At 40.4% G+C, this 26,459-nt stretch overlaps 1 protein-coding gene across 2 annotated transcripts; it reads right to left on the bottom strand.

Annotated features, from left to right (window-relative positions):
• Window positions 1–954: 954 nt before the first annotated feature.
• On the bottom strand, window positions 955–21,552 carry prox3 (prospero homeobox 3). 2 transcript variants are annotated; one of them, XM_012876807.3, is made up of 7 exons: window positions 21,225–21,552; window positions 16,509–16,579; window positions 12,375–14,158; window positions 12,167–12,274; window positions 8,854–8,966; window positions 8,372–8,477; window positions 955–3,942 (listed from the first exon to the last, which is right to left on the bottom strand). In XM_012876807.3, the coding sequence occupies exons 3-7, from the start codon at window positions 14,154–14,156 to the stop codon at window positions 3,769–3,771; spliced, it is 2,283 nt and encodes a 760-aa protein (XP_012732261.2). In that variant the 5' UTR covers window positions 14,157–14,158; window positions 16,509–16,579; window positions 21,225–21,552; the 3' UTR covers window positions 955–3,768. The 2 variants fall into 2 exon arrangements, with proteins under 2 accessions (XP_012732261.2, XP_036002481.1); XM_036146588.1 differs by lacking the exon at window positions 16,509–16,579.
• Window positions 21,553–26,459: the final 4,907 nt, after the last annotated feature.

Here is a 26,459-nt window from a genome sequence, read left to right as displayed (position 1 = left end):
CCAACAATAACAACAGCAGTTCTGCATTTGTTAAAAAATGCAGAACTGCATCTATTCTCTCAGGTTAAACACTGCATACATCTTTCTAGCTCTTGCAGGCATTGGACTGCCTGAAATATTGGTAAATTCTCTCTTAAGCCGGCGATATATCACCCTTTGATCCCTAATTGTCTTCAGCATTGCATCCTTTAGACAAGTGCATAAATGTATTGTCTTCATTCCTTTAATTGATCCTAAACGGGGAACATGTCTGCCTTTGTATGTGGCGTTCCCTCTGAATGCGAACCAGCTGCTCCATCACATGGCTCACAAGCAGCTGACCCCTATTAACAAATTAAAGCACTTTTTTTTTTTTTTTTTTTTTTTTGAGATTTTGGAGGCAGATAGAGCGCCGTCCATAATTACCGTCACCCGTCCCTGAGAAAAAAATGTGTAAAAAAACAACATAAAAGATAAAAACTTTTGTTGCATTAGCATAACTCTTAGAAAGAAACAGTTGTTTGAGACAATTTAATATCTGATGTCAGGATATATTTCTTTTTTAGCAGATTCACTGGTATTGACCTTAGGAGGACTGACTAATCTATAAAGCGGGTCTTAGGCCAAGTCGTCATGAGAACCATTAGACGATATCTAAATGCTAAGCAGTTGTTTGGAGGACATGACAGGAAAAGGCCTTTTTATAGCTGGACTTTTTACTGGAAATGTGTTTATGTAATTTCCCTCAGAATAGAAAACGTGTTTTCAATCTAATTCAATTAGACCAATATTGAGCTTTTGGCAACAAAGATTTCTTTATTTGGTTTTAAGCAAACTAAGATGTGGAAAAGCAGCTCATTCTCAATGTTCAGCACGATGGGGGATCCTTGCTTAGCGCTCTTTTTCTTTACCAATAACCATGGAGGGAGCTAAATGTGCAATGCTGTTCATGTTGAATAAACAGATTTAATGAGGTGAGCTTGGAATTACTTTAATTTGCTGATAAGACATCGAGATTAATTTAAAGTGTGAATGAGGCACAGATCTACAGCAAAGACTGCAGCACATTCTGTACAATATACCAGAAAAAGAAAAATGCAAATTACAAATCTGGGAAACACGCAATTTGAATTCACATCACGAGTAATTTACACCAACAAAATCTATCTTTGCTTTCAGATTAAACAGCCACAATATACAAGATTTAAAAAAAAAAGATGTCCTGTAAAACAAAAGCTTGAATATTTTCTTATTTAGTTCAGCTTCACACTAAAAGAATATAAAATATAAAAAAAATAAAAATAATAAGAGTACATAAAAGAAACACCAAAACATGAATATACAGCTACGTCAAATTCAATATGTCTTAACAGATTTCCATGTGGAGCACATTTTTATGTATCATGCACAGAAACTGTACAATTATTACACTCTGAGCAAAGACGCAGCGAAGGATAACCAACTTTATTTCTAGACTCTAATAAATAATCAAACTTTTTTTTTTTCCCGGCCACACTAACGCCTCACTTTTCGATGAAGATTGTACAATTATAGAACAGATTAAAAAGCTGCTTTAGATGGAGAACCCCGACACAAACATTTAGGCGCGCTCCTTTGATGCTGTTTTTCCACCGGACTGCGTAAAAATTCACGACAACATCATATATTTTTGTTATTAAAATGTTTGTGAGATGCAGGAGATCAAAATTCTACTTTATTGTTGAATGTCTGCATGAAATAGCTTGTTTAAAAGAAGCAGCCTGGATGTACTCGGCAAAGGTAATTAATTAATTACACATTTCCTCACGTTCTCTCTGGGATAGTTTTGGGTTTTTTTTAAATTGGGATTGTTTGATAGGTAAACACAAAGTAGTACAACGGTAAAACTGTAAATTGGTAAATGAAGATTTTTTTTTTTTTTTACAAACAACATCTAAAAAGTGTGGTGTGCATTGATATTCAGCCCCTTTACTCCGACACCCCTAACTAAAATACAGGACAACCAGTTGCCACGCTATGTATGCAACACAGTAAACGGGTGGAAGAGGGAGCTCTGATTAAATAAGACCATAATTTAACCTTTGTCAGAGTTTATGGGAGGATGCTTGGAGCTAAATGCAGTAAAACCCTGGAAGAAAACCTGACGGAGGCTGCAAAGAACTTGAAAGTTGGGTGGAGGTTCACCTTCCAGCAGGACATCCATTAATTCATTCGTTTCTTCTGCTTATCCAAGATCGAGTTGTGGGGTCTATGTGTCCAGAAGGGAACCCCAGACATCTCTCCCCAGAGACAACCTTCAGGTCACTCTGCGGGATCCAAAGACGTTCCCAGGCCAGACGTGATAAAGTCCCAAGGGGGCATCCTGATCAGATACCTGAACCACTTCAGTGAAATCCTTTCAACTATGGAGAAGCATTGGCTCTACTTGGAGCTCCACCCAGATGACGGAGCTCCTCACATTGTCTCTAAGGCTGAGCCCGGCCTATATAGGACGCTAGTTTCGACCGCTTGTATACAGACTGGATGTAGACAGACTGGTGGACTTTGCTTTTTGGCTCAGCTCTTTCTTCATCACAGCAGGCCTTACAGTAATACATCGACCCTAATCATCCAACCAGAGCTACCACTACAATGGTTTAGGTTCATGGGTCTTAACAGTGGTAGAAGTACCACTCTTGGTACCTGGGCTGCCTTTGGTGCTGCTGATGTGGATATTAGCTCTAAGAATGTGAGCAAACCCAATTTAGGAGATTTGCTGCTATACATGGTTGGTGAGCAGGCTAAGTGCTGCAAGCAACCAAAGCTAAAAGTTTTGTATTCCTCTGCATTTTACACTTTCAAACATTGTGGACACTGTGTTACTATAAAGGAGCCTGCAAAGTGTTGGTTGTATAAAAGATTGAATAAAAATCAAATTGTCTGAAGTGCAAGTAAACTCTTTGTTTACTGCTGTAATCACTACCTTTAAAATGCAAAGCAGCCATATTTGGGTTGGATGAACCGCACCCCTCAGCCAGCCGAGCTGTGCCAATAGATAGGAAACTCTCTGTTGTGTGTTTTTAAAGACAACGCAACACGCTAAAAAGACTCTTTTTAAAACGTCTTCCAGGATACGACGGGCTTGAGAACCACTGGTTTGGATTCAGCGGGCTGAAAACAAATGCATATGTTGATAACCAATTTCTTCGACTTCCCGCTTCACAGCTATGCGCTACTTTGTGTTGATCCATCACATAAAATCCCAATAAAATGCATAGTGGTTGGTTTGTAGCTGCAAGTGTGGCGATTTTTCAAGGTGCTGCGCATCAAATTTTAATTCAACAACCGGGAATTATACTGTAATATTTAACCTGGTCATCAGTAAAATGCGGCCTCACACATACAGAGAAGATCATCATAAATATGGGCCAAAATAAATAACACAAGCTTGTTTCAGCCCTCGGTTTCGGGAGAGTTTTTGTCAAACCTGAAACGTAGATAAGCTGCGGTTTTGGGCTCCGCCTGACTGCAGAGGAATGTTTGCAGAAGGAATTCCTGCTCCGTCCCTTTTAATTCAGTGGTATGGGCAAGATAAGTGCAGTCACAAGACTCTGATTTAAGCACTGGGTGTGTCCAGTGTCTGTCTCGTGTTGATGACGTATGCGTTTGTATCCTAAATAATGGTTTTAAACCTCAAACTGAGCACTAAACTCCTCACTCACAGTTTGACAGCTTTTTTTTAAGCCTTGAGAACAATGTACTTGAGCATGCATGAGTGTTCGCGTACGGCAGAAAAACAGGGCCTGGTCGTCAGCCCACCGGACAGCCAGGCATCCTGAAGGCATCCGGCAGAGGACTGTCAAGCTTGCAGATGATTTTATATATTCCTTTCTTCCAGCAGGGGTCGCTGTCTCTCCCAGTCCAAATGGCAGAGTAAAACTCTCTCAGAGCCACTTCTGACACCTCGATAAACCTCTCTGGAACCTGCACACAGAAACAAACGTGTAACCTATTAAAGTTAAGAAGCTAAAAGCCTAGTTTAGCAGATTATCAGTTTTTTACAAGCAGCTAAGGATAAAGATAAATCTGTAAAGACGTGTATATTTGCTCCTTAATGTGCAGACACAGTAACTTGAAAAAGTAAGTAATACGAACTGGGGTATTTACATGTCTGGCTAGAATATACAATGATCTGGATTTTATCAGGTTTAGAGAAATAAAATTACATTTCAAATGGACTAAAACAAACCACAGATTCCACTGTTATTTCTCTTTTTTTTACACAAACAGAAAGGCAATAAGTGAAGTCAATAAAGTAGTCACTTTCAGAACTTTACATTATTTTCTCAGTTCATGTGTTTCGCCACAGCTCTCTGAAGGTCAGAAAAGCATTTTAATCAGGTTAAGGTCCGGACTTTGACTGGACCACAGCAATCTCTTTGTTCATTTCTTTCTCAGCCCCTCATTGTCCCGTTGGTCTCATATTTGAGTCTAGAATAGGCCACTTTGGTAAATAGAGGAATTCATAGTGAACGCACTGACTGGAAGGTGCTGAGGTCCTGTGGCTGTAAACAAAACCATATCACCAACCCCCCCATCAACATGATGTTTGTAATTATATGCTGCATCTGGTTTCTCCAAGACATTTCAACTTTCCTTTCATCTAAGTAACTGTTAAGTGCCTCTTGAATACTTACTTTTATTTTTTTATTTGAATAAATCGTGAGCCCTATCAGATTCTATAACATTGTGGATGTATCCTTGTTTTTGGCATGTTGGCATGGTGTAGTTTTACTATAATTGTTTGTCATTTGGTTCATGTTTTTAAATCAACAACTGTTTAAAATGTTTTCAACCCTGAAATAGTCTATTGCTACAATGATGGATTTCAAATTGTTTAGACCATAGTTCATGTCTTTTCCTCCTGGCATTGTTTGAACCTTCATGTTCAGACTAGTAATTAGCCCAAATTCCTTATGCAAGCAGCAAGGATGTTTTGCAATTTTCTCATACCTGTAATAGGCTTTTGGTATGTACTTTCATAAGCAACGGTTTATACTTAATATTTTGATATTCTTCCCTGATTTGAAGTGTTAGATGAATTTGTAGGTCCAGTGAGTCGGTGAAATCATAAAAACCAGATAAGGATTTAATTAAACCGCGAGGTCGTTGCTTTTATTTATGCAGATGGAATGCTCAAAATTCTTCGCATCTCTCAGGTTTATCTGCTTTCTCTTCTTTATCAATTACAAAGAATGCTTGGGCCCTTGAATAGTTTTGTTGCCATTGTCATTCATCACAAGCAGAAAAATGAATTTTTAGTTGCTCTCTGTGGAACTAGTGCACACGCTCCCAGTTCTCTGCAGAGTTCTTGTACAGTTCTGAATCACTATGTTTCTTTGGACTACCTGCTTTTCTACTTATTGTAACTCCAAACTTTGTGGGACTTAGTTATTGTGATATAAACTACTATTAGCAAGGTAACCTACTATTAGTGAACCAGGCTACTGTTAAATACAAGTTACTGTTAACACCAACGGCTACTATTATCATTACAAACTACAGTTTTCAAGATATACAAACTAAACTATTGTCTACTGTTAGCAGTAGGCCTATAGGGTATACTATGCAGGCTACTGCTAAATACTAGCTACTATTAGACGTGGGGCTAGGCTACTATAAGCAATGCAAACTACAGTGCAGGCTACTGTTAGCAGTGGGGGGTATTTTTCAGGCTAGTGTTAGTTACTGGCTACTATTAGCAATATGCTACCATTACCAATACAAACTAAAGTATAAGCAGAGCAGGGTACTATGCAGGCTGCTGTTAAATAGCCCTACTCGATACGGACTAAAAATCCCATTTGTCAAAGCAGATAACTAAATGTTCCTTAAAACAGCGATATTTATAGAACATTTTCAACACCAATTAAACTCTAATGACAGTAGTATGTAGCTAATACAAAGATGGTACAAAAGAAGACCATCATGAACAACAGAACCAACCTGAAAATGTCAACCTGTATAAAATTAAAAAGCTACTAATGTGACATTTTGCATATTTAAAACCTAAATCAGGACTGTTTGCAAATATATTCACATTTGTAGTACACTGTCATTAAATACTCACATAACGCCCAATGTAATCAGATGGATTTTTACCAGTTGAAAGTAAAAAAAAAGCTATGATCAGATTGCAATGTATGTAATTAACTTTAAGTCTGTCTATATGATTTACTATATATATATATATATATGTGTGTATATATATATATATATATATATATATATATGATATATATATATATATATATATATATATATATATATATATATATATATGTGTATATATATATATAATATATATTATATATATGTGTATATAATATATACATTATATATATATATACATATATATATAACGTTATATATTAAGATAGACAACCTTTCTTGTGTTTCAAAGCTACACAAACACACACACACACACACACACCCACACTATATATATATATATATATATATATATATATATATATATATATATATATATATATATATATATATATATACACTATCATAGGCACATCAGCTTTTCCAGTTTTGTTATGGTATTAAAAGAATAAACAACAGCACTCGTTTCTTTAAAATGCAGGCACTGTAGCCGATGTTTAACTGACATTTTCAAACTGTATTAATTTTACTTTTAAAATTTAAAAGTAAAATTACTTGATTTAAATTAAAGATGAAAAAAAACAGAGTCTGTTACAACAGGGGTTTTCAGACACAGGTAACGTTAATGAAAAGTCAGACGTCATTTTGCTGTAAATTTAGTGAACCACTACTGCCGACTAGCGGTAGATGTGGGAATTTTGTGACACACAATAAAAAACTGTTTACTTAGTTTGAGCCACTAGTGTTGGGGAAGAGGTGAGGGCGCACTTAAGATCCATTATTCTACAATTCAAAAGACCAATAAATGTATTTACAGTTCTGGTCAGAAGCTTACATGGACTCATCATCGGTATAAAGGCCGTGTTAGTTTTAAGCTTTTAGCGATTTAGTTGGCCATTTTCTTTTTTTGGTATACTGATAACACAGCCACTTTTTTCAATAACTTTTTAAAACAACTATTTGGAGCACAAGTTTTAATTTATAGGATTTTTTTCTTTCTAACTCACCCAAGTCGAAATTATACAGTACATATAGGGCTCAAGTTTACGCATACACCCAACTAATATATAGATAAATGCCACTTGAATTATAAAGAAACCCTGTGCTTTTAGTAACCATCATATTTACCCACCCTTGTCATCAGAAACATTGATTGTTCATTTAAATGGGGGTAATATCCTAACCTTTAACAGGACTGAAATTAGGGATATTCCAGAACCTTATTGTTAGCTCGCTTTATCCGTTTTGAAATCAGTGTTTGTGTGTTTTTACAATGGTTGCCCAATTGGAAATAACAGTTATGTCCTGTCCAGTTATGAGATGAACTTAAAGACCACAAAGGCAATCCTCCTACTTCACCATTTCACCCATTTTGTGCAATGCACCAGAACAATAGGCAGCAATCCCAGAGTGCAATGCAACCACCAAGCTTGACAATTGGGAGAGTGTCCTAGAGGCACTTTGGGGTAAACAGTTAACACAACATGCTTATTGCACAAGAAAGCCAGTGTGTACATGTGGAAAAAAATGCTAAATCTATGCAGAAGGACCCTAGGCTGGGATTTAAACCCAAGACCTAGATGCTGTAAGGTTACTATTGGTCACAACGCTCCAAAAGTGCAGCCCATTTTTCAACAACTTGTCCCTGGTACTTTAATCTGACTCAGTTTAGGTTGGTTCGGTTAAAACTGGGACACAGTTGTTCCCAAACACACATCCTGACTAGTTTTAGAGTAGAGAAGGGAAGCTAGCATTGAGCTTCTGGAATGACTCCGACTCAACCATATGGAAAAGGTAGTTGTAAGCAGTATGTTCGCTTAAAGGTTGGCATGTACCAAGAAAAAAAACAATTTAAATTATCTCCACCCATTCTGCCATCAACAGTGATCATATAGGCCGCCAGTATTAACGAAAACAATGACAAATAAAACGTGATTTCTCTGCTACCTGCTAAGGAGCATTTTCTCCAAATATTAATGTGAGAGTTTGTCTGTGTTTTAAGTGTTTATGTTCATTTATTTTGAGTGTAAATTTGAGAAAATCTGCCACATAATTAAACGTGTGCAGCTTTTTCTTTTTGGAAATCGTAAGTAGTTTCTGGTATAATAATTCCTCCTTGGTAAAGGATGATTCAAATGAATCATCCCACCCCAAAATGAACATGATGCCCCTGGCCGTGGTGTTCGTAGCAGAGCAGTCTGAGCAGAAGTCCGTATAATGCACGCGCCATTGCTGTCCTGACCTGGTAGACGTTGCTCTTGTTGTAGTGCATGTTCAGAACGCGGTACAGCTCCGTATCACGGCTCACTCGCAGCTGACTCTCTCGGCCCAGACGAGCTGCACCATCCCTGGGTGGAAAAACATCCTCGGTGTAATTCATTCGTTTTTACAAAATCACCCATAAAAACATACGTTGGCTCGAACAAACCAGTTAATGTGCAGAGTGCAGACACACAAAAATACACGTAAGAAATGTCTGTAAAAATGAATGATGATTGACTTGAGTCGACTTGAGATTATCTGCATTATCATCTACTCTATTTGCTGTGTAATTCCCAACCTTTTTTTTTTTTTTTTTTTTGCAGAGAATGCCCATGCACGATCATCCACAGTGTAAGGAAGATTAAAATACTGTAGCGCACATGCGAGCACACTCCTGTGAAAATGCTCGGACTCCTGCAGAGATAAAGAGTTAAGCGGGATTCGGAGATGAGCGTAACCCACCGGGTGAGAGCATCGCGGACAGCCTGCCGTGCAAATCGCTCCATCTGGATGTAGAAGAACTCCCTGAAGTTGCTGAACCATTTGATCATCTGGGAGGTCACGCAGCGGTTAAACTAGACAGCAGGAGAAGGATGCTTATTAGCTTTATTCTCTTATTTACAATATCGTGTAAATCTCATGGGTGGCACCGAGTTTTCATCGGATGCACCAACTACAAAACAACATCCAGCTTCAGTTTATTTCCAAATGATTAATAAACCAGAACATGTGTCTTTCTACACAGCGAGGGTAATTGGAGTTTGGACAAGTTGTGTCTGCTGCTGTTTCATGCTTCCGGGTTAGTTGACACCACTTGTGCTGGTTTACCCTGAAGCCTAATACGGAAACTAATTATGGCAAGGTCGTAGCTTTAATCTCACTGTGGACCATTTAAATAGTGCAAAATGTATTCGGCCTCATTGCTGTAGCTCACTCAGAACAGTTTAGAAAAACTCATCCTTTAATTTATATGCGTCCATTTAGTGGGGAACTAAAAAAAATCTTTTAGGAGATACTTTTTTTTCTTATTGGGGGATTGTTTTCCTATTTATCGAATCTGCTCAGATTAAAGGTTGGAGATTATGCTACTGCCATATGGCCCTTGGATAATACTAGTGCGTTTATTAAGTCAGAGTTATTTCCTGCAGGTTTTCAATCACAATAAACCAATAAATGCACCCTATGTGCCTGGCATGTTTAAAAAGACGCTCAGTGGCATATTGCGTGACTTTGTGTGCATGAAACCTTATCTGTAAACTATACAATATTATTTTTAAAAAACATTGTGGGGGAAACATTTGTTTTTACATGTATAAGGCATTGTTGGGGAACTTTGATGCTCATCAAGGCAAAGTTATTGTGACCTGGAGTGAGATGATCTGGAGGAATAACCGGGGATGTTTCATTGTTGAAACTTGTTTTTCACTGGTAGCACCATAAAACCTGGTCTTTCTTTCATAAAGGGGCAATTTCACACAAAATTAAGTGTTTTTTGCAAGTTGAAAATCTCACGTTGTATTAATGGTTTGCCATCATTTTACTTTATTTTACCTTTTTTTTATTAGAACACTTATATAAGGAGTTTTTCCAAGAACAGGAAACAATTCATAGTTATTGATACAAATTAGGTAAAAATTTTTTTACAGTAGAGTTAATCTCTTTTCTCTGAGATGTTGAATAGCAGCCAGCAACTCTACGTCTGTTTATGGAAGAAGCGTTGCTTCTACCTGTGGGACAGTGGATCAGATATTTGCCCCATTAGAGTCTGGTTGTCCAATCAATGCAAGGTTTCTAGAGAAGGCTTCTGTCCTTCTCGCCTTTTTTGAAGGATGGTGTGGGAGTAGAGAGTGCAGGGGATGCCTCTAAGCACAGTCTGGTCGTTGCACACACAAAGCAAGAGCTGTGTCTGTATTTTATTTATAAAATCAATCCAGTTCTCTGCGCAGGCTAGACTCTGCCAGGGGCTCCCCTTGTTGGATCTAAAGATGTAGTCATGAAGAGGACGGTATCTAGTTTGGCAATCTCAGGGTCTGATTTTTGCATTTTGTCTATTATTTTTGTTCTGCTGTGTCCAAGACATGACCTTCAGCATAGAGTGGAGTGGTTTGCAGCTGAGTCTGAAGTAGCCAGGATCTGGGTGAGCTCCTCTATGTCTGAGGCTATGATTCTCCACAAAAGTCAGTCTGTGCCTCCAATAGAGGAGCATTGCTTGTTGTTAGGCTTGAGCAGGGGATGGATAGACGGATTAAAGTCTAACTCTTGGACTGAATGTATTTTAACGCAGATGCATTCAAATAGTCACCAGAGTAAAGAAATGTATATTATTTGTGAATTATGTGCGCCGTTTCGAAGTAATTTCGATAAAACTTGCTGAAAGAGTGAAAGAGCCCGAACCTCGGCTGCTCCGGAATGTGACGTCACAAACAGAACTAGTACCGTGCATCCAGCTGCTAACAATACGACTTTCGCTACCGATTTATTAAATTTAATTAATAACTCGTACTCTACGTACAAAAAATTTATAAAAAAAATGTCTGATACATCTACAAACTCCACCTCAAGCATCGGCGACTCCGATACCGAATATATCTACGAAGAAACGGAGTTTGAACAAGGTGAACCTAAGGAGACTATATCCAACGCTGGCCAACACATAGAGCCCATGCTCCATTGTAAGTACCCCTCAAAATCCTCGCTCGTGAAGTGTGAATTGCATAAAACACTTTTGTCACTGCCGGCAATCCAGTCCTTTCGCGTTTCTTTTACGAATTTATCCCATTTCTTTCGAATCCTTCGGCCAAGTATGTAGCGCTACTTTCTGGCCTGCACTAGACCGCGGTGAAGTTGGCTTGACATGGACATTCAAGCTTTGCGGAGTCAGCGGAGCACTCTTGAGAAACAAAAATCAAATCAGATTTGTTGACGGTCCCACCGCGTATGGGAGAAGGGAGCAGCTGAGAGACGCTGGCCGAAATCGGAGTCCTTCAACCGGATCAACCGTGAGCTAGATCCCGCTGACTCCGCGGAGGTTGAATTCCCAATGTCAAGCCAACTTCACCGCGGTCTGCACTTCAGCCAACAACTACGCACCTAGAAGGCATTTTATTGTGGACTTAGTTTGCCGATTTTTCTTTAAAAGCGCTTGCTCAACGTAGACGTGGATCTGCAGATTTGGTGTGTGAAAGAATATACTGGAAAACATCCATATATCCTTGTTCGCCGTACCGGTTGTACAACGTAAACAATGTGTGTTTCTATGCAAGTTCGATTCGCGCATTCTCGGTGTTCTTGAACTGACGTCACACATCGGAAATGGCCGATCGTAAACTGAGGCAGCACTTAAACGCGGAATACCATAATCGGTTCAAAAAATTTGCAATATTTCATATTTAAACTTAATTTGAACACTTTTGATACATGAATATTCAAAATTTACCTTGTTCTGGAAGTTATTCAACAGTTTTCAGGATTTTTTTTCAGTCCAAGAGTTAGACTTTAAGGCTTCTTCTGCAGTACAGCAAGGCATTTTCTGGTCTTTCATGGTGAAGAAACAGCTAATCCAAAAAGGCAACATCAAGGGTGGCGTGGAGTTGTATTTAAAGGAATTAGACTCCTAAAGAAAAACCCAGAACTTGCTGGAGGGACCGTAGATTGCTTCTGGCCTGGAAACACCAGCCAGAAGGTTTTACTCAGGGTAGATCCTTCCCTTTTTTGGATCCTCTGTGACCCCTTATCTTGGAACGATGGATGGAGTGAGTGCATGAAAGTCACTTACCTTGACTTCAGGGAAGTAGGTTTTCAGTGTGTTGGAGCTAGGATAGCGAGTGTAGAAGAACATGAGCTTGGCTTTCTTCAGGTGGCAGGGAGACAATCCCTCCTGAGTGTGAAGACGACACCGGTTAAGGACAAACAAAGAAAAAAATAGACGAACAAACAGAACTCCCTCGTTATTCCTCCCAACATAGAGACAAAAAAAAGGATATCCCAGCGGTCAGGTAGAGCTCTCCTCCATCCATCCCTCCGCTCCCTCTGATGCTCCCATCTCCCCTCACCCCTCTCTCCCTCTCTCTGACTCCGTGACGAGTCAGCGATGGGTCCAGGTGTCCAAGGAAAGGGAGCGGAGGGAAGGAGGCGTGAGAGGAGAACTCCAGGAAGGGGTCGGAGGTCAGGTAGTCCTTCCGGGACGGAGCGAGATGAGGCAGCTGTGGGTGGTGGAGTGAGCGGGAGAAGAGCTGCTGCATCGAGTAGTGCAGCAACGGGAGAGGGAGAGGAGGGGGTGGAGGAGGGGGAGGTGCGGGGAAGGAGGAAGACGAGGAAGACGAGGAGGAGGACGGGTGGAAGGAGGTGGCGGAGGAGGTCTCTTTGGGCTGTGACGCTGAAGGCAGGAGGGGAGGGTGAGCAAGAGGAGTGGGTCGAGTCAAAGAGGGGTGATGCAGGGGGAGGTTGGGGTGAGAGGAGTTGACGTTGGCGGAGAGAGGAGGTCCGAGGAGCGGGAAGGTCTTCCGTGTGTCGGGGGACCTGTGAACGGCCAGTGGCATCGGCAGGTCTGACTGTTCGGAGCAACGCAGCGGCCCGGGAGGGAGGCCGCCCCCGTTCTTCATCTTCCTGAGCTGCTGCTCTCTGTCGCCGTCCTCCTTCTCTTTCGTCGCCTCCTCCGCTCTTCCTCGCGTCAACAGTCCCATCCAGCCCTCCCTCTCCTTTCCCGCGTCGTGGCCCTGGTCGGACGGGTGAAAAGAGATGGCGGCGGGAGGGGAGGCATGCTCCGTCATCTCCGTGTAAAGACGCAGAACTCTGTCGATGACTCGAGCCACAGCGCTGCCCAGCTCCAGCTTCAGCGCCTTGGCAAACTTCTGTCCCTCCTCGTCCTCCTCCTCCTCAGTCCCACCATCCCACTCTCCTCTCGTCAGACCTCCACATTCCAGCCACAGTCTGGGTCCCTCCACGATGCCCTCCACGTCTCCCTCTCTTCCTCTCTCCAGCCTCCTTTCTCGTTCTTTTCGCAGCTGCTCTTTGCGCTTGCTGAAGTTGTCGTAGTGGGAAACGGACAGGAGGGAGAACGAATCCTTCTCCATCTCCGCGGCATCGATGTCCTCCTCGTCGTACATCTCTCCCGTGAGGTCCTCCTCATCCTCCACCATCCCCTCATCTCTCCCTCCATCGCCGTCGCATCTGTTTCCAGTCAAGCTCTTCCTCTTCCTCTCCTCCTTCTCGGCCTTTTCCCCAAACGCCCTCCAAACCTTCTCCTGCAGGGCCTGCAGTCTCTCCCTGGCCTCCTCTAGCTGCTCCTTCAGCTCCTCCTTCTCCCTTCTCCTCCCCTCCCTCCTCTTCCCGTCTTCCTCCACCGCCTTGTCTTTCTGCCTGCACTCAAACTTCATCCGCTTCACCTTCATGACGTCCTGACTCCACTCCGCCATGAGCACCGTGTCGCTGCACTTCCTCTTCACCTCTGTCAGGTCATCTTCTCCTTCCATCATCCCTCCCTCCTCTTCTGCTCCTTCCATCCCTCGCTCCATTTGACCGACGGTCACGTCTTCCTCCAGGCTCCTGGCCGCCATGTGTCTCTGCGAGTTCAGGCTTGGTGTTAGGATCCCTCCGATCTTCCTGGGGCCTCCGCCCGGCTGGAGGAGATGGTGGATGAGGGGGAAACCTGGAGGTCTGAAGGCCGGAGCAGCGTGAACGCCAGAGAGGTCAGCGGAGGAGAGGCCGGGGGTGAAAGTGCGCATCTGGGGGGAGGAGTCGTCGAAAAGATCTGTAGGCGAATCCATGCCTGCGACGAGAAAAAGACGGCATTAGAGTGGCAACGATTTTAAACTGTTTTTATTGTTCTGAAATTATATAAATGGTGGTAAAACTAGTTTTTTACAGCCATCACTACCACAAACTTCTATTTAAGTGTTGTGTACTTGTAATTTGTCTTTTTTTGTTTCTTAAAATGTGAATAGTAGCCGTTCACTCCCTCCTACGTCCATATCGTGTTATATTACAGCTGCAAATCTTTTGCTGATCCGTTTTACCGACAAAAGAAAAAACTCGAGCTCTGTTACATTGAATGGTGAGCATCTGTGAACGTCAATTTTTAAGAAGAGAAACATGTTGTCTATTGGAGTTGGATCTTGACTTTGACTAGGCCATTTAATTAAGACATAGTTATACATTGATCTAAACTATTTCCTCAAAGCTCTGGCTGTATGTTTAGGGTTGTTGTCCTGGTGAAAGGTGAACCACCATCCATCCTCCAAACCCGTTCTCTTCCACAACTGTCTACTTTTAAGACTAATCTTAAAACTTTCCTTTTTGACAAAACTTATAACTAGAGTGGCTCATGTTACCCTGAGCTACCTTTATAGTTTTGCTGCTATAGGCTTAGGCTACTGGAGGACATCAGGATCTAATTTTCTCACTCTATAGAGTTCTACTGTTCTTCAATTATGCATTACGTGTTGTCATTTCTGCTTTAACTTTCTGTTCTCTCTCTTTTCTCTTCATAGTAGGTACACCTGGTCTGGCGTTCTATTAACTGTGACATCATCCAGAGAAGACAGATCACCTGCTATTACCATCTAATGTAGAACAGATTACTAGATCAATGTGTGCTTCTGTGCTTTTTGTCTTGTTGTGTCTCTGCTCTGTCTTCTGTAACCCCCAATCGGTCGAGGCAGATGACCGTTCATACTGAGCCTGGTTCTGGTTCTGATGGAGGTTTTTCCTTCCCGTTAATGGGGAGTTTTTCTTCCCACTGTCGCTTCATGCATGCTCAGTATTAGGGGTTTGCAGCAAAGCCATGGACAATGTAGACGACTCTCCCTGTGGCTCTACGCTTCTCCAGCAGTGAATGCTGCTTGTGGGGACTTTGATGCAATCAACTGGTTTCCTTATATAGGAAATTTTTTACCAATCTGTATAATATGATTGAATTTGACTTTGTAAAGTGCCTTGAGATGACATGTTTCATGATTTGGAGCTATATAAATAAAATTGAATTGAATTGAATTGAACTGTCTTGTATTTAGCTCCATCCAGTCCTCCCTATCCCTGCTGAAGAAATGCATGGTCACATCATGATCCTGCCACCACCATGTCCCATTTTAGGAATGGTGCATTCAGGATGACATCTATTAGTTTTGTGTCAAACACATTTTTTTTGTATCCTTCTTTGACACGTTCAGATTTGTGCACTATCTACAGATTGTCCCAACTGAGCTTTGAACCTGTGCAGCTCCTCCAGAGATACCAGGCAGGGATTTCTTGGCTCCGTTTCTGATAAATCGTCTCATTATCTGTCCTGATGGCAGGTTTCCAGGTGTTTCTGCTGTAGTCCTTCCACAGAAATGTGTGAGCTGTTCAAAGCTCGGTGGTTTTATAAACCAACTATCCTTTAAACTTCTCCACAATTGTCTCCCTGACCTGTCTGATGTGTTCCTTGGTCTCCGTGATGCTGTTTGTTCACTAATGGTCTCTGAGAAACCTCTGAGGCCTTCACAGGACAGCTGTATTTATAATGGGAATAAATTACGTTCATCTGAATAAAGTAGGGTTATTTCTTAATTATGTGACATGTTTTATTTAGGAGTATCAGAAGAATGGGATTGGTTGCAAACAACACTGTTTTATTTTCCTCCTAACAGACAATTTTGCACTACGCCCTGTTTGTCTGTCATATAAAAAATCTCACTGAAATACACTTAGGCACTCAAATGTAGTTTGCAGTAAAACGTGACCAAACGTGGAGAAATTCACAGGATATTTTTGCAAGGCGCTGTATTTGCTTGGTTTGGTCCTTCTCTGCAAACCTCAGTATAAAGTTATCAGGGTTACAAAAACATGAATAACAGTAAGATGAACACAGGTTTTGGTTCTCCTCAGAACTGCCAGTGTCAGCCTTACTGAGCAACTTTTATCAGAAGTATTGAGACTGTTTATGGAGTTATTTTACAAAACTGAAATGAGAGAGATCACTTCTTATCAGAGTCACGTTTAATTTAATTTTATTGCCTTTCATTGAAATATAGTACAGAGAAAGACAATATCTCCTATCAAAATGTGTTTTTTATGTGCGTTTTAGTGAATTTATCTATTGTCTCGATGTTATGTGGTCAGGAAATGAATGCTAGACTCACCTGGATAACAAAACAGACCACAGATCAGTCAACGGCTGCAGCCTCACCACTTGGATCTTTGTAATGATGAGCTGCAAAATTTAAACAGGAAGCAAAGGTTTAGCTGCATGTGTATCTCGTAGTTAGGCTGAAATCTATTTGGACAGCTTTGTAACACCGTTAATGGGAGGACAGCAATATGCAACTCTTTATCTTGGTCAGAGGCAACCTTCAGTTTGACTGATGAGCTCAGTTGGTGTTTGCTGCCAGTTCTGGCTGGATGGATGGATACGTTCCATTTATCCTTAAAAGTTTGCATTTTAGGGTTTTAAGTCAAGGAAATCCAACTGCAGAAAACATCTCAATTCAAACATCCAACCTGGGAACTCAGTGGTTTTCCCACAAACCCCACCCTCATAATCCAACATGGCTGCCACATGCATACACATAGCGACAATTGCAGTTAGTCACAAACTATTTATTTGCACTTCTACCAGCTTGTATCTGATTAAACTAGTCATACCCTGTTAGTGAAAGCTTTGCTAAGCTGTTTGAATATTTAATGTTTTTAGAAACACAATAATATCGGCTTGTATAATCATCGCTAGGTTGGTCACTGGGCACCAGTGGTGGAGAAAGTACTCATACAATGTACTTAAGTAAAAGTACAAATACACAGACAAAAATTTACTCAAGTAAAAGTCAAAGTACCACATTATTATTTTACTTAAGTAAAAGTAAGAAAGTACAAGCTTTTAAAACTACTTAAGTATTAAAAGTAAAAGTACTTGCCAACCATAATACCTAACGGCTTATATAATGTCATTAAGTGTACCTATCGTATTTAGTTTTAATAAATCAGTAATGTACCATTTTAATGAGCAATGCTGCAGATAAAACATGTTTTTATTGTGTTTACCCCCTGTGACAGTTAAGATTTAGATATTTTATTCTATGCATCAGAATTCCAGGGATCGATATCGACAGCGTTTAGCAACTTAACTTACCTCAATATGTTTTTTCAAATTTGATAGTGAATTTTTGAAAGATAGAATTTCATGCTTTCGGGGAAGGCAAAGGCGGCATTGGAATCTCCAGGAAGCATTTTTTGACCCAGTTATTTCAAAGAAATCTTTTAAATAAGGCCATGGGTGGGGCAGGTCTTCTGGAGGATGACTAAACTTGGACTCCATTCTGGGAGTTAATGATTCTGCAGGTCCTGCGTACTGTGCTGCTCTTCTTGAGGGAGGGCCTAATGGTTATTTCCCGCTTTGGACTGGTTCAGCGGACTGATTCTGCTCTCGCCATTGGATACTTTCAAACTAACGAACAAATCAAAAAACTGAAATGCGTCTTGGATGTAACGAGTAACGAAACGCTGTATAGAAATGTAGTGAAGTAGAAAGTACAGATACTTACTGTTAAATGTAGTGGAGTAAAAGTAGAAAGTATCCATTATTAAATCTACTTAAGTAAAGTACAGATACACGGAAATTGTACTTAAGTACAGTAACGAAGTACTTGTACTTTGTTACTTCCCACCACTGCTGGGCACCAGATTTAGCAGATTTCACCAGTTTGCTGACACAGTTCTGTATCCCGGTTTCAAAACACCCTCAACTGCAGGTGAAATACACACCTTTGCATTAATTAGCTTTAGATGCACTAAATGTTCTCACAAGTCACTTTTGTGTCTCAGTACCAACCAAAAAGTGTTTTTTTTTTGTTGTTGTTGTCTGTATTTGACATTGAGGTGATGTGAAAAAGGGTTGAGAGAGTTGGAGAAGACAAGGTAAAGGTCTACGGGCAAGACTCAAACCTGGAACGGCCATGTTGAGGACAGACCCCTCTCAACATGGCTGTACGCCTGTTTAGGTTTTGGTCAGTCATCTTTACGGGTTTTTTGGTTAGCTTTCCCTGACCACACCCAGGACTCACTACTGACTGACCTGTAGACTCAAGAAATTATCCCTCTCTGACAACATGAAGCAGGCTAGCAGAGCTCAAAAAGCAACACAAAAGGCCCTGATCTACAGTAACTCAATAAAGCTGGAGACACAAATTCATTGATATTTCTCTGTTTGGAAAGGCTTTGGGACTCCTGGACTTTCCGGTCATCTTTTAATAGCAACCAGAAGTCGATCCAATTAAAGACCTGTGCTGGTTTTCATCGAATACCTTCTAGTCCGTCACAGGACTGGTTGAAACAGATGCAGTTTATGTACATATTGCTGTGAAATATCTTTTCTGCAAAGCAAGGAGTACGTTAAATGATCTTAGCTGATATTTGACAGATTTCCATCAGACTTAACATGAGGCAGCATCAAGCTGCCGCTGCAACCAGAATCAGAGGGAGGACAGAGGGAGAAAGAGGCTGTCAGCTCGGGTTAACAGCCTGTGGGGGTCAGGCTATGTCCTGGTAGGACACTGGGTAACATCTGGCTCATGATCTCTGCCTCGCACCGTCCTCCGCTTTTCTTTCTATATTTCCTGTTGTGCTTGAATGTGCATTGCGCAGGCTTATTCAAACTGAGAAACAAGCAGCGTTCGCGTGTGTTTCAATATTCCAAATGCCAAATGTTGGCTTGTTCTCATTGTCTAATCTTAACCTGCCTTTGTGCTACACCTGGAAAACCTTGTATAATCGAGTATTTCAAACACAAAGAGCCTGTCCTCATCTCTGTTTTTTAGTAACCTCACCTCCCTCCCACTGCCCCCCCCCCCTTTTCCTTCCTCTCCCATCCGATCTTTTCCTCCCCCTCGCTATGTTATCTGTTTGGGCAGGTTGTTAAGCTCTGTTTGATCAGAGTATTTATCGTCACACACACTTTCACCACCAGAAAAATGGGAAAGAGGCTTGAGAGAGAGCTAACAATGGTCAGCTGTCCTTGTAGAGTGAAGTGGAGTGAGAGGAGAGAGTGTGAACAGCAGCCGTAACACTGTTAATCCACTTCAGATGGACATCCTGCAGCCTACACTGAAAGATCAGAGTCATAGATAGATAGATAGATAGATAGATAGATAGATAGATAGATAGATAGATAGATAGATAGATAGATAGATAGATAGATAGATAGATAGATAGATAGATAGATAGATAGATAGATAGATAGATAGATAAAGTAGTCTACCCTCATGCAACATGGACAGAATAATCTTCCTATAAATAGCTAAATATCAATTATTCAAATGCCCTCTCCTCTCTGTTATAATACAGCCCAGATGGCAGGCCGACCAATGCGCTTATATCAGGGACAGATTAGCCTTTCAAAGCCAGTGGAAAGCTGCACAAAATATGAGCCCTAAGCTACAAATAGGACCGCTATTAACCACCAGATTAGGTTTAGGAATAAAGCACTGCTGGAGCAGAAAACTGACAGCACAGTGATTAACATGCCTAAATCAGGCATGTTAAATAGACCTAATGCATGTTGGGAAGTGTTTTCTCTCTCTCTCTCTCTCTGGAAATTTAAAATCAAACATCAATTTGTTGAGAGACTTCAACTTCTAGTATAAATCTGGCTTGAATAAAACAATATTTTATAAATATTCAAATAATATGCACAAAAAGTAAGTTAAGAAGGTTTTTTTTTTGCAACATTCACATAACTACAAATGGGACAAAATACAAAAATTATTACAAATATTTTAGGTTTTAAAAAATAAAAAAATTTAAAGAATTATTTCAGATAACATTTACCTTACTTCAAGTAGTAAAAATAACATTTGACTGCAAATAAAATTGTATATAATTCTTAAAAATATTCATATGGAAATAGTTCGGATTCAGATAGTAAATAAGTAATATTGTTATTTTGAAAATAAACAAAATATATAGTAATAAATAAAATATAAAGTAATAAAAAAACTGATTTAGGAAAATGTACAACATATATAGTGAAAAAGGACCTGTGACTAAATATAAATTAAAGGGCTTTTTTTTTTTACATTTTCATCTAAACATAAAAAGTTCAACATGCACATATACTACATGAACCCTGACTGTATATGCATTCATTTAATTCAAAGTAAAAACGGACAAATTATAAATATATTTTATTAAATATATTTAAAAATATGAAAATTATTTTTGGACAAATTCCCCCAGTTACACGTAGCAAATATACTACATATATACTACATGTGCACACTCAGATAAAAATATTTTCCTGTGAAAATTTAATTTCTAAAATATTTTTGCTAACATTCCTGCCATCATATATAACTTAATTTCAAGAATAAATAACTCTAAATAACACTCACACAGAATAATGTTTAAACTTTTAAATATTAATGAAGGACATAACAAGGCTTGTTTGTCTATCTATCTATCTATCTATCTATCTATCTATCTATCTATCTATCTATCTATCTATCTATCTATCTATCTATCTATCTATCTATCTATCTATCTATCTATCTATCTATCTATCTATCTATCTATCCACTTTGCGTTTGAACCTTTTGAAGCCTTGGGGCGCGCGGCAACATCTGCCGGCTCTGTCACGCGACAGGAATCCGCTTTGGCCGTTCTCGCGCGCCGACCTGTCACTTTGTCTCTGTGTGTGCGCGCGCGCGCCTGCGTCCTGTGACTAATTGGCAGCTGTGAGGACTAATGTCGCATGAAGAAAAAGCAGATAAGCGCGCAGAGAGGGCGAGGCGACCAAACACTCTGGCTCTTAATGCGGCCGGCGCGTTACAAACACCGAGTTTTTAAACGGAGAGCAATTAACTCACGGAGAGGGGCTCCAGTTGTGTCCGCTCCCCCGAAGCTTTTTTTTTCCACTCCACGGTCCGTCTCCGGTACAGACGCTGACCTGGGCTGACGGCTGCGTCACAGTTTTCTTCTAACCCCGCCGAGCAGCCGCGATCCTCTGACTTTGTTCTAGTTGTGCGGTGGTTCAGGTTTATTTTTTTCCTCCCTCGTCAGTCCATCTATCTTTGGCCAGCATCAGCCCTGACGCGTTGCTCCCGGCGTGGAGTGGAGTGGAGTGGAGAGCGGTGGGCGGGCAGGCGGGCTCCAGAGCTGTCCACTTGACGGTCCGATCCCTCCCATGTTGGCATGACCCCCAGTATGAGCTCATGCACGCACACACCATGCATACACAATCATTTCTACTTCCCCTTTAGTTAATTATTTCACGTTGCCTATTAATAGCAATTATTGTTGTCTCACACATAACGGGAAGTGGGAACCTAAAGAATCGCCTGTCAGTTCCCCCTTTTTTTTTTTAAGAGCTGGAACCACATGAACAGATGTCAGACTTTCTGTACAACAGTCCTGCCGTATAAATGGCAAATCCTCGCCTCAGAAAGTTTAAAGCAAGTCATATATTAACAGTTTTATCTCACTGCGGGAATCCTTTTAGAGATCTGGCCCTGAAGCTGGACACACACAAAGAGCCACTGTCACACTCCGCAGCTTGCTGCTGCAGGCAGGGTACCTTTCCAAATCCGAGCCTCCACGATCCCCGCTATTTACTGTTTAGTTAAAAAAAAACCACTCATAATTGGCATGAATGTCATACCCATTGTGGAATTTTAATGCTTTATTTGAGCTATTCTAATTTTCAGGGTGAAATTAAACTTTAATGCATTAAAATAACTGTTTCAATGTAATGTCGTTTTTTTTTTATCCACACAGGTTCAAAGCTAAACACGCAGGCTTAAATTCAGTGGCAGTGTTACAAATCCACTTTTCACAGCAGAAGGTAATGAGGTAAATCGATGAAGATTGTACCAAGTGCTGAGCATGGTGGTGAAAGCATCATGCTGGGTGTGACAGCCATCAAGAGCAGTTATGCTGTGTAAGGTAATTTCATAGATTTAATTTGCAATAAATAAGTTCAAATAATGTCAAATTAATAAATCATCACAATGACGGTAAAAACGCACATTTCTGTAAATGTTCCAGGGTGGAACCAATGTTCAGAGTGTTGTTTTGGTCGGATCGATATCTCCGTTACACCCTAGATTTGATGCTCTATTTTTCCCTTTCTGCGATGCTTGTAATGAAGATTTTTTGTTTCTGCACTTTAATGAAGAGGATGGCGTATCTATACACTTTTTAAAATTCAAAAGCATACTACTGGCAAATGTGATTACTGTGGAAAATATTAAACAATAGAACATGTTATATTAGAATGTGTTAAGATTTAATATGGGTCTATTCTGTCCATTTCTCACTGCCCGTCTCACCCCAGTTGAAGATTTGGTAGTAAAGGAGAAACAATTATCAGAGGCAAACATTTAAAATATGCATGTTTCTTTCATTTGGAATTCAAAAGAGACAAAGAAAAATGTACAAGCTTAGTTTCAGTATGTTACAGATGTCCTTCTCCCCAGCCATTGTAAGCTCTTTGTCTGCCCTCATCTTCGCAAACCCATCTTTTATCAGACTGACCAGCCCCTCACCGATTAGTTTGGGGGTTGTGGGCGCAGACATTAAGACTCCAGGTTCTATCTGCTCCCAAAACAAGGAGATTATTCTCTCGAGAGTCTTCATGAAGTAAGACTGATTTAGCACCCAGATGTCCTAACAGCTGGTCAACCCAGATGACCTCAAGAACCATAAAATAGCTTTCAGACCTTAAAACAAAAACCCTGTGAGCTGTGTGTTTTCTTTTCTCTCAGAGGGGAGACACAGTTTAGAGACCAGAAGTACCTCTTAATATTTTCCAAAAATGCCCGATTAATATAACAACTAATGATATATTTCCATAACAATTGTCCTAAATATGAAAGAGAAAGAGAAGATATATGAGGCGAGATTTTGAATGTATTAAGGAAAAGGTCAATTTATTAGATATTTTGAGGAATAATTTGTGGAGTAAAAATATACAAATAGTTATTAGATTTTCAAAGAAAACTAAATTATTCAATAGAATTTGATTATAGAAGGTGTGTTTATGAATGTGTGTATGATATAGATGGGTAGAATACAAGGATATTTATAAATATAAATAGATAGACCATCACGAACCACGCTCCATACCAGTAAGTGGCAGTAATGCTACTAAAAGTTTGTTGCCAACCTCCAATAAATCTAACAAGAAGAAGAAGAAGAGGATGGTGCTGCAAGATGCATTTTTATTAACCCCTTCAATATAATGCCGCCGATGAGGTAAACAAATTTATTTTGTGTTTCAATAAGGGAATATGTTTATGCTTGAGATATATGTTAAGTTTATTAGTCAAATGTCTTTAAATGTTATACAAGGGGGTCAAACTACTGATTCAGGAAAAGCTTATGTTGTTACAATTATGCTTCATTGTTTATGAGTGAGAATGCCTTATTGTATGAAAACTGATTATTTTATGTGGTTTGTACAGTTCTCACGGCACCATTGATGACACCTGTGTCCAATTAAATGCCAGTAAACATAAAGAACGCCCTCTGTCCATTATTCAACTTGGACGGCGTTACACTGGGGGTTTCACTAACAAGCGATGCTGCATGGATGAAATAATGAAGAAGCAGCCTTACCTCCAAAACCTTACGCTTCACCTCAGCTCAGTAGCTGGAAGGTGAAAACTTGGTCACGTTAAGGCCCCGTCCACACGAAGACGAACACGGTAAATTTTCATAAACAACTGAGGGAAAAAATGCGCATTCACACAAGAGGACGAGGCACCACCGAGAATGCCGTGGGTACGCCGGACCCAGCGGTGATGCTGTGACACTGGCCATGGAGTCAAACACAAACATTTACACACTTGTGGGTTGGTAGGGGACACATTAGAAAGGAGTCTGAGGACACTACTGAGAGACACAACAAACCCAACATTTGTCTCGGCATGTACGCAACACCAGCCAGCGCCATCTTTGTTTGTGAGAGCGAGGCGCATGAGGGATCCTGTGAGGGGGATGAAGCCCCAGCGTCATCGTTACAGAAAAGATGCAGCTCGCATGAACTAACCCTGTTTATACTGGTGATATTCTTCTGCCTGAGGTACACAAAATGTAAATATTCTTCTTTCTGGTTTATTTCTTTTTTTCTTTTTACGTATAACGTCGGTTTTATACTTGCTGCACGCTTGTGTTGGGCATCTGGAGGACCACAAAGGAAATAAACTCTTTGCTTTCTCAGCGATGATATTGCTAATGGTACTCATTTGCGTTACCTTAAAATACATTTAATTCAAAATTCTTAAATTTTAAACAAAAAGAAACTACTGCACGATTAAACTAGTTAGCGCGTTCCTGTTTTACTTCCCACCTGTGTGAAATCATGCATGAGATATGATTCACTTTTTATAGATCATGATAGAAAAACTAAAATCTGGATTTATCGGCAAACCGTGCAAAATGCTGCAGCACAGCTCTAAAAAAACACAGAAACATGACTCATACTCTAACCTTTTCAGTGAGTACCTTTTTCTTTTGAAAACTAATTTTTACATTTTGCTGGGAGCTTGGAGGGCTTTGCTCAGTCACGCAGTTTGATGCATTTCTGCCCTTTCAAACGGAGGCGTTTTTTAGGATCGGAAAACATTTTTTGTTTTAATGTATTTGCTAGGATTCACCCTTCCCCAAAAATAGGTCGATATTACAAACGGTTGTGATGTTTCAATGAATTCGACTGTAATAATATTAGTACACTGTCGTGGGAAAAAGAGTTTCCATAACTCTCAGTACAATAGTGGGAAAAACTAAGCACACCCTTGCTGCTTTGCTTCCTCGTCAAACGTTAGCTCATCAGCAGTGACCTTAGAGAAGCAACTATTGCTGCTTCATTATTTGGGTCAGCTTGAATACAACTGTGCTGAAAACTGGGAGAAGCTCAAGGACAAATAGTACCACAATCATGCAAAGGTTTCCTGACGATGTTACTGAAGGCTAGAAAACTATTGAACTCGCAGCTTTTAGTTTCAAAAGATAAAGAACGTAAATAATAAGAACCTGTGAGTTGCAGCACGTTTTAACAAAAGCAGCGACCTCCAGGCTTCATTTCCTGCTGTTATGATCCTCTAAACTCATAGGATTTAGACCTTCTTGCAGCACTTTTAATCGTGTTACCTGGTTTTGCGCATTAATGTAAAGGTTTGAGGTCTGTTTCAGCTTTGGATGGGGGGGGGGGGGGTTAAGAAGACCTTCTGTAGGATTTGCAAGGGAACAGAGGAGCCAGGTGCAGCAGATCAACTGATTGTCATCAGTGTGACCACCTCTCTAAAAACAGGAGGTCTGGCTGGTCTGGAGCCAAATGCAATATGTCAACACGATGCCAAGGCTGCAGGATACCAGCAGCGACCTTAGAGAAACAATAGTGGGTGCTCATCAAGCTGCCAAGGGTCATGCAGACCATTTACAAACAGCTTTGAAGTCCATCATTCTGCCACGAGAAAGATAGTTATTCCCAAGTGGAAAACGTCCAAGACAGCAGACGATCTTTCTAAGGACGGACATCTCAGGAAAGCACGACAGACCAAGCGACGCTCAATGAAATGGTAAGAGTCCCAGGAGATGCGTTTCTGACTCCACAACCCTCGGTTTGCATGATAAGTGTTAAAGTTTAAATTGTTGAATTCAGGTTTTCCAATCACTTCCTTGTAGGGATGCACAACATATTTGAATTAACATCGATATCGGCCATTTTTTGACATATAGTATCAGTCCAATGAGTAAAACTGGGTCAATTTTAACAACCAATGTTTGTTTCCATCTATTTGCCCTTTGTGCCAGTGTTACAGGAGGGGGAGGGAATGGGGTTGGTCAGCATGCCGTATTTAAATTTTTTGGCCATGTGACATTGACAGTAATGCATTGAAGCCAGGATTGTGTTTTTTTTCTGCTGCAATGTTGGCCGTGTGGTCGTTTTTCATGGTTTCAAAAGAAGAAACACGGAAAGCAGTGAGGTTGTCTACTCTAGACTGTAACTCACGTTCAAAAATTTGGTTAGCATAGGTACAAAATTGTGCTAAATTATGATCATCCCAGAAATGTAAATGTGTCTGTGTGTATATATATATACA

The sequence above is a fragment of the Fundulus heteroclitus genome, chromosome 14 (assembly GCF_011125445.2).
Source record: "Fundulus heteroclitus isolate FHET01 chromosome 14, MU-UCD_Fhet_4.1, whole genome shotgun sequence".
In the NCBI taxonomy this organism is placed as follows: Eukaryota; Metazoa; Chordata; class Actinopteri; order Cyprinodontiformes; family Fundulidae; genus Fundulus; species Fundulus heteroclitus.
The sequence above is the reverse complement of the archived record's forward strand: the minus strand, read 5'-3'. Positions and strand labels throughout refer to the sequence as shown.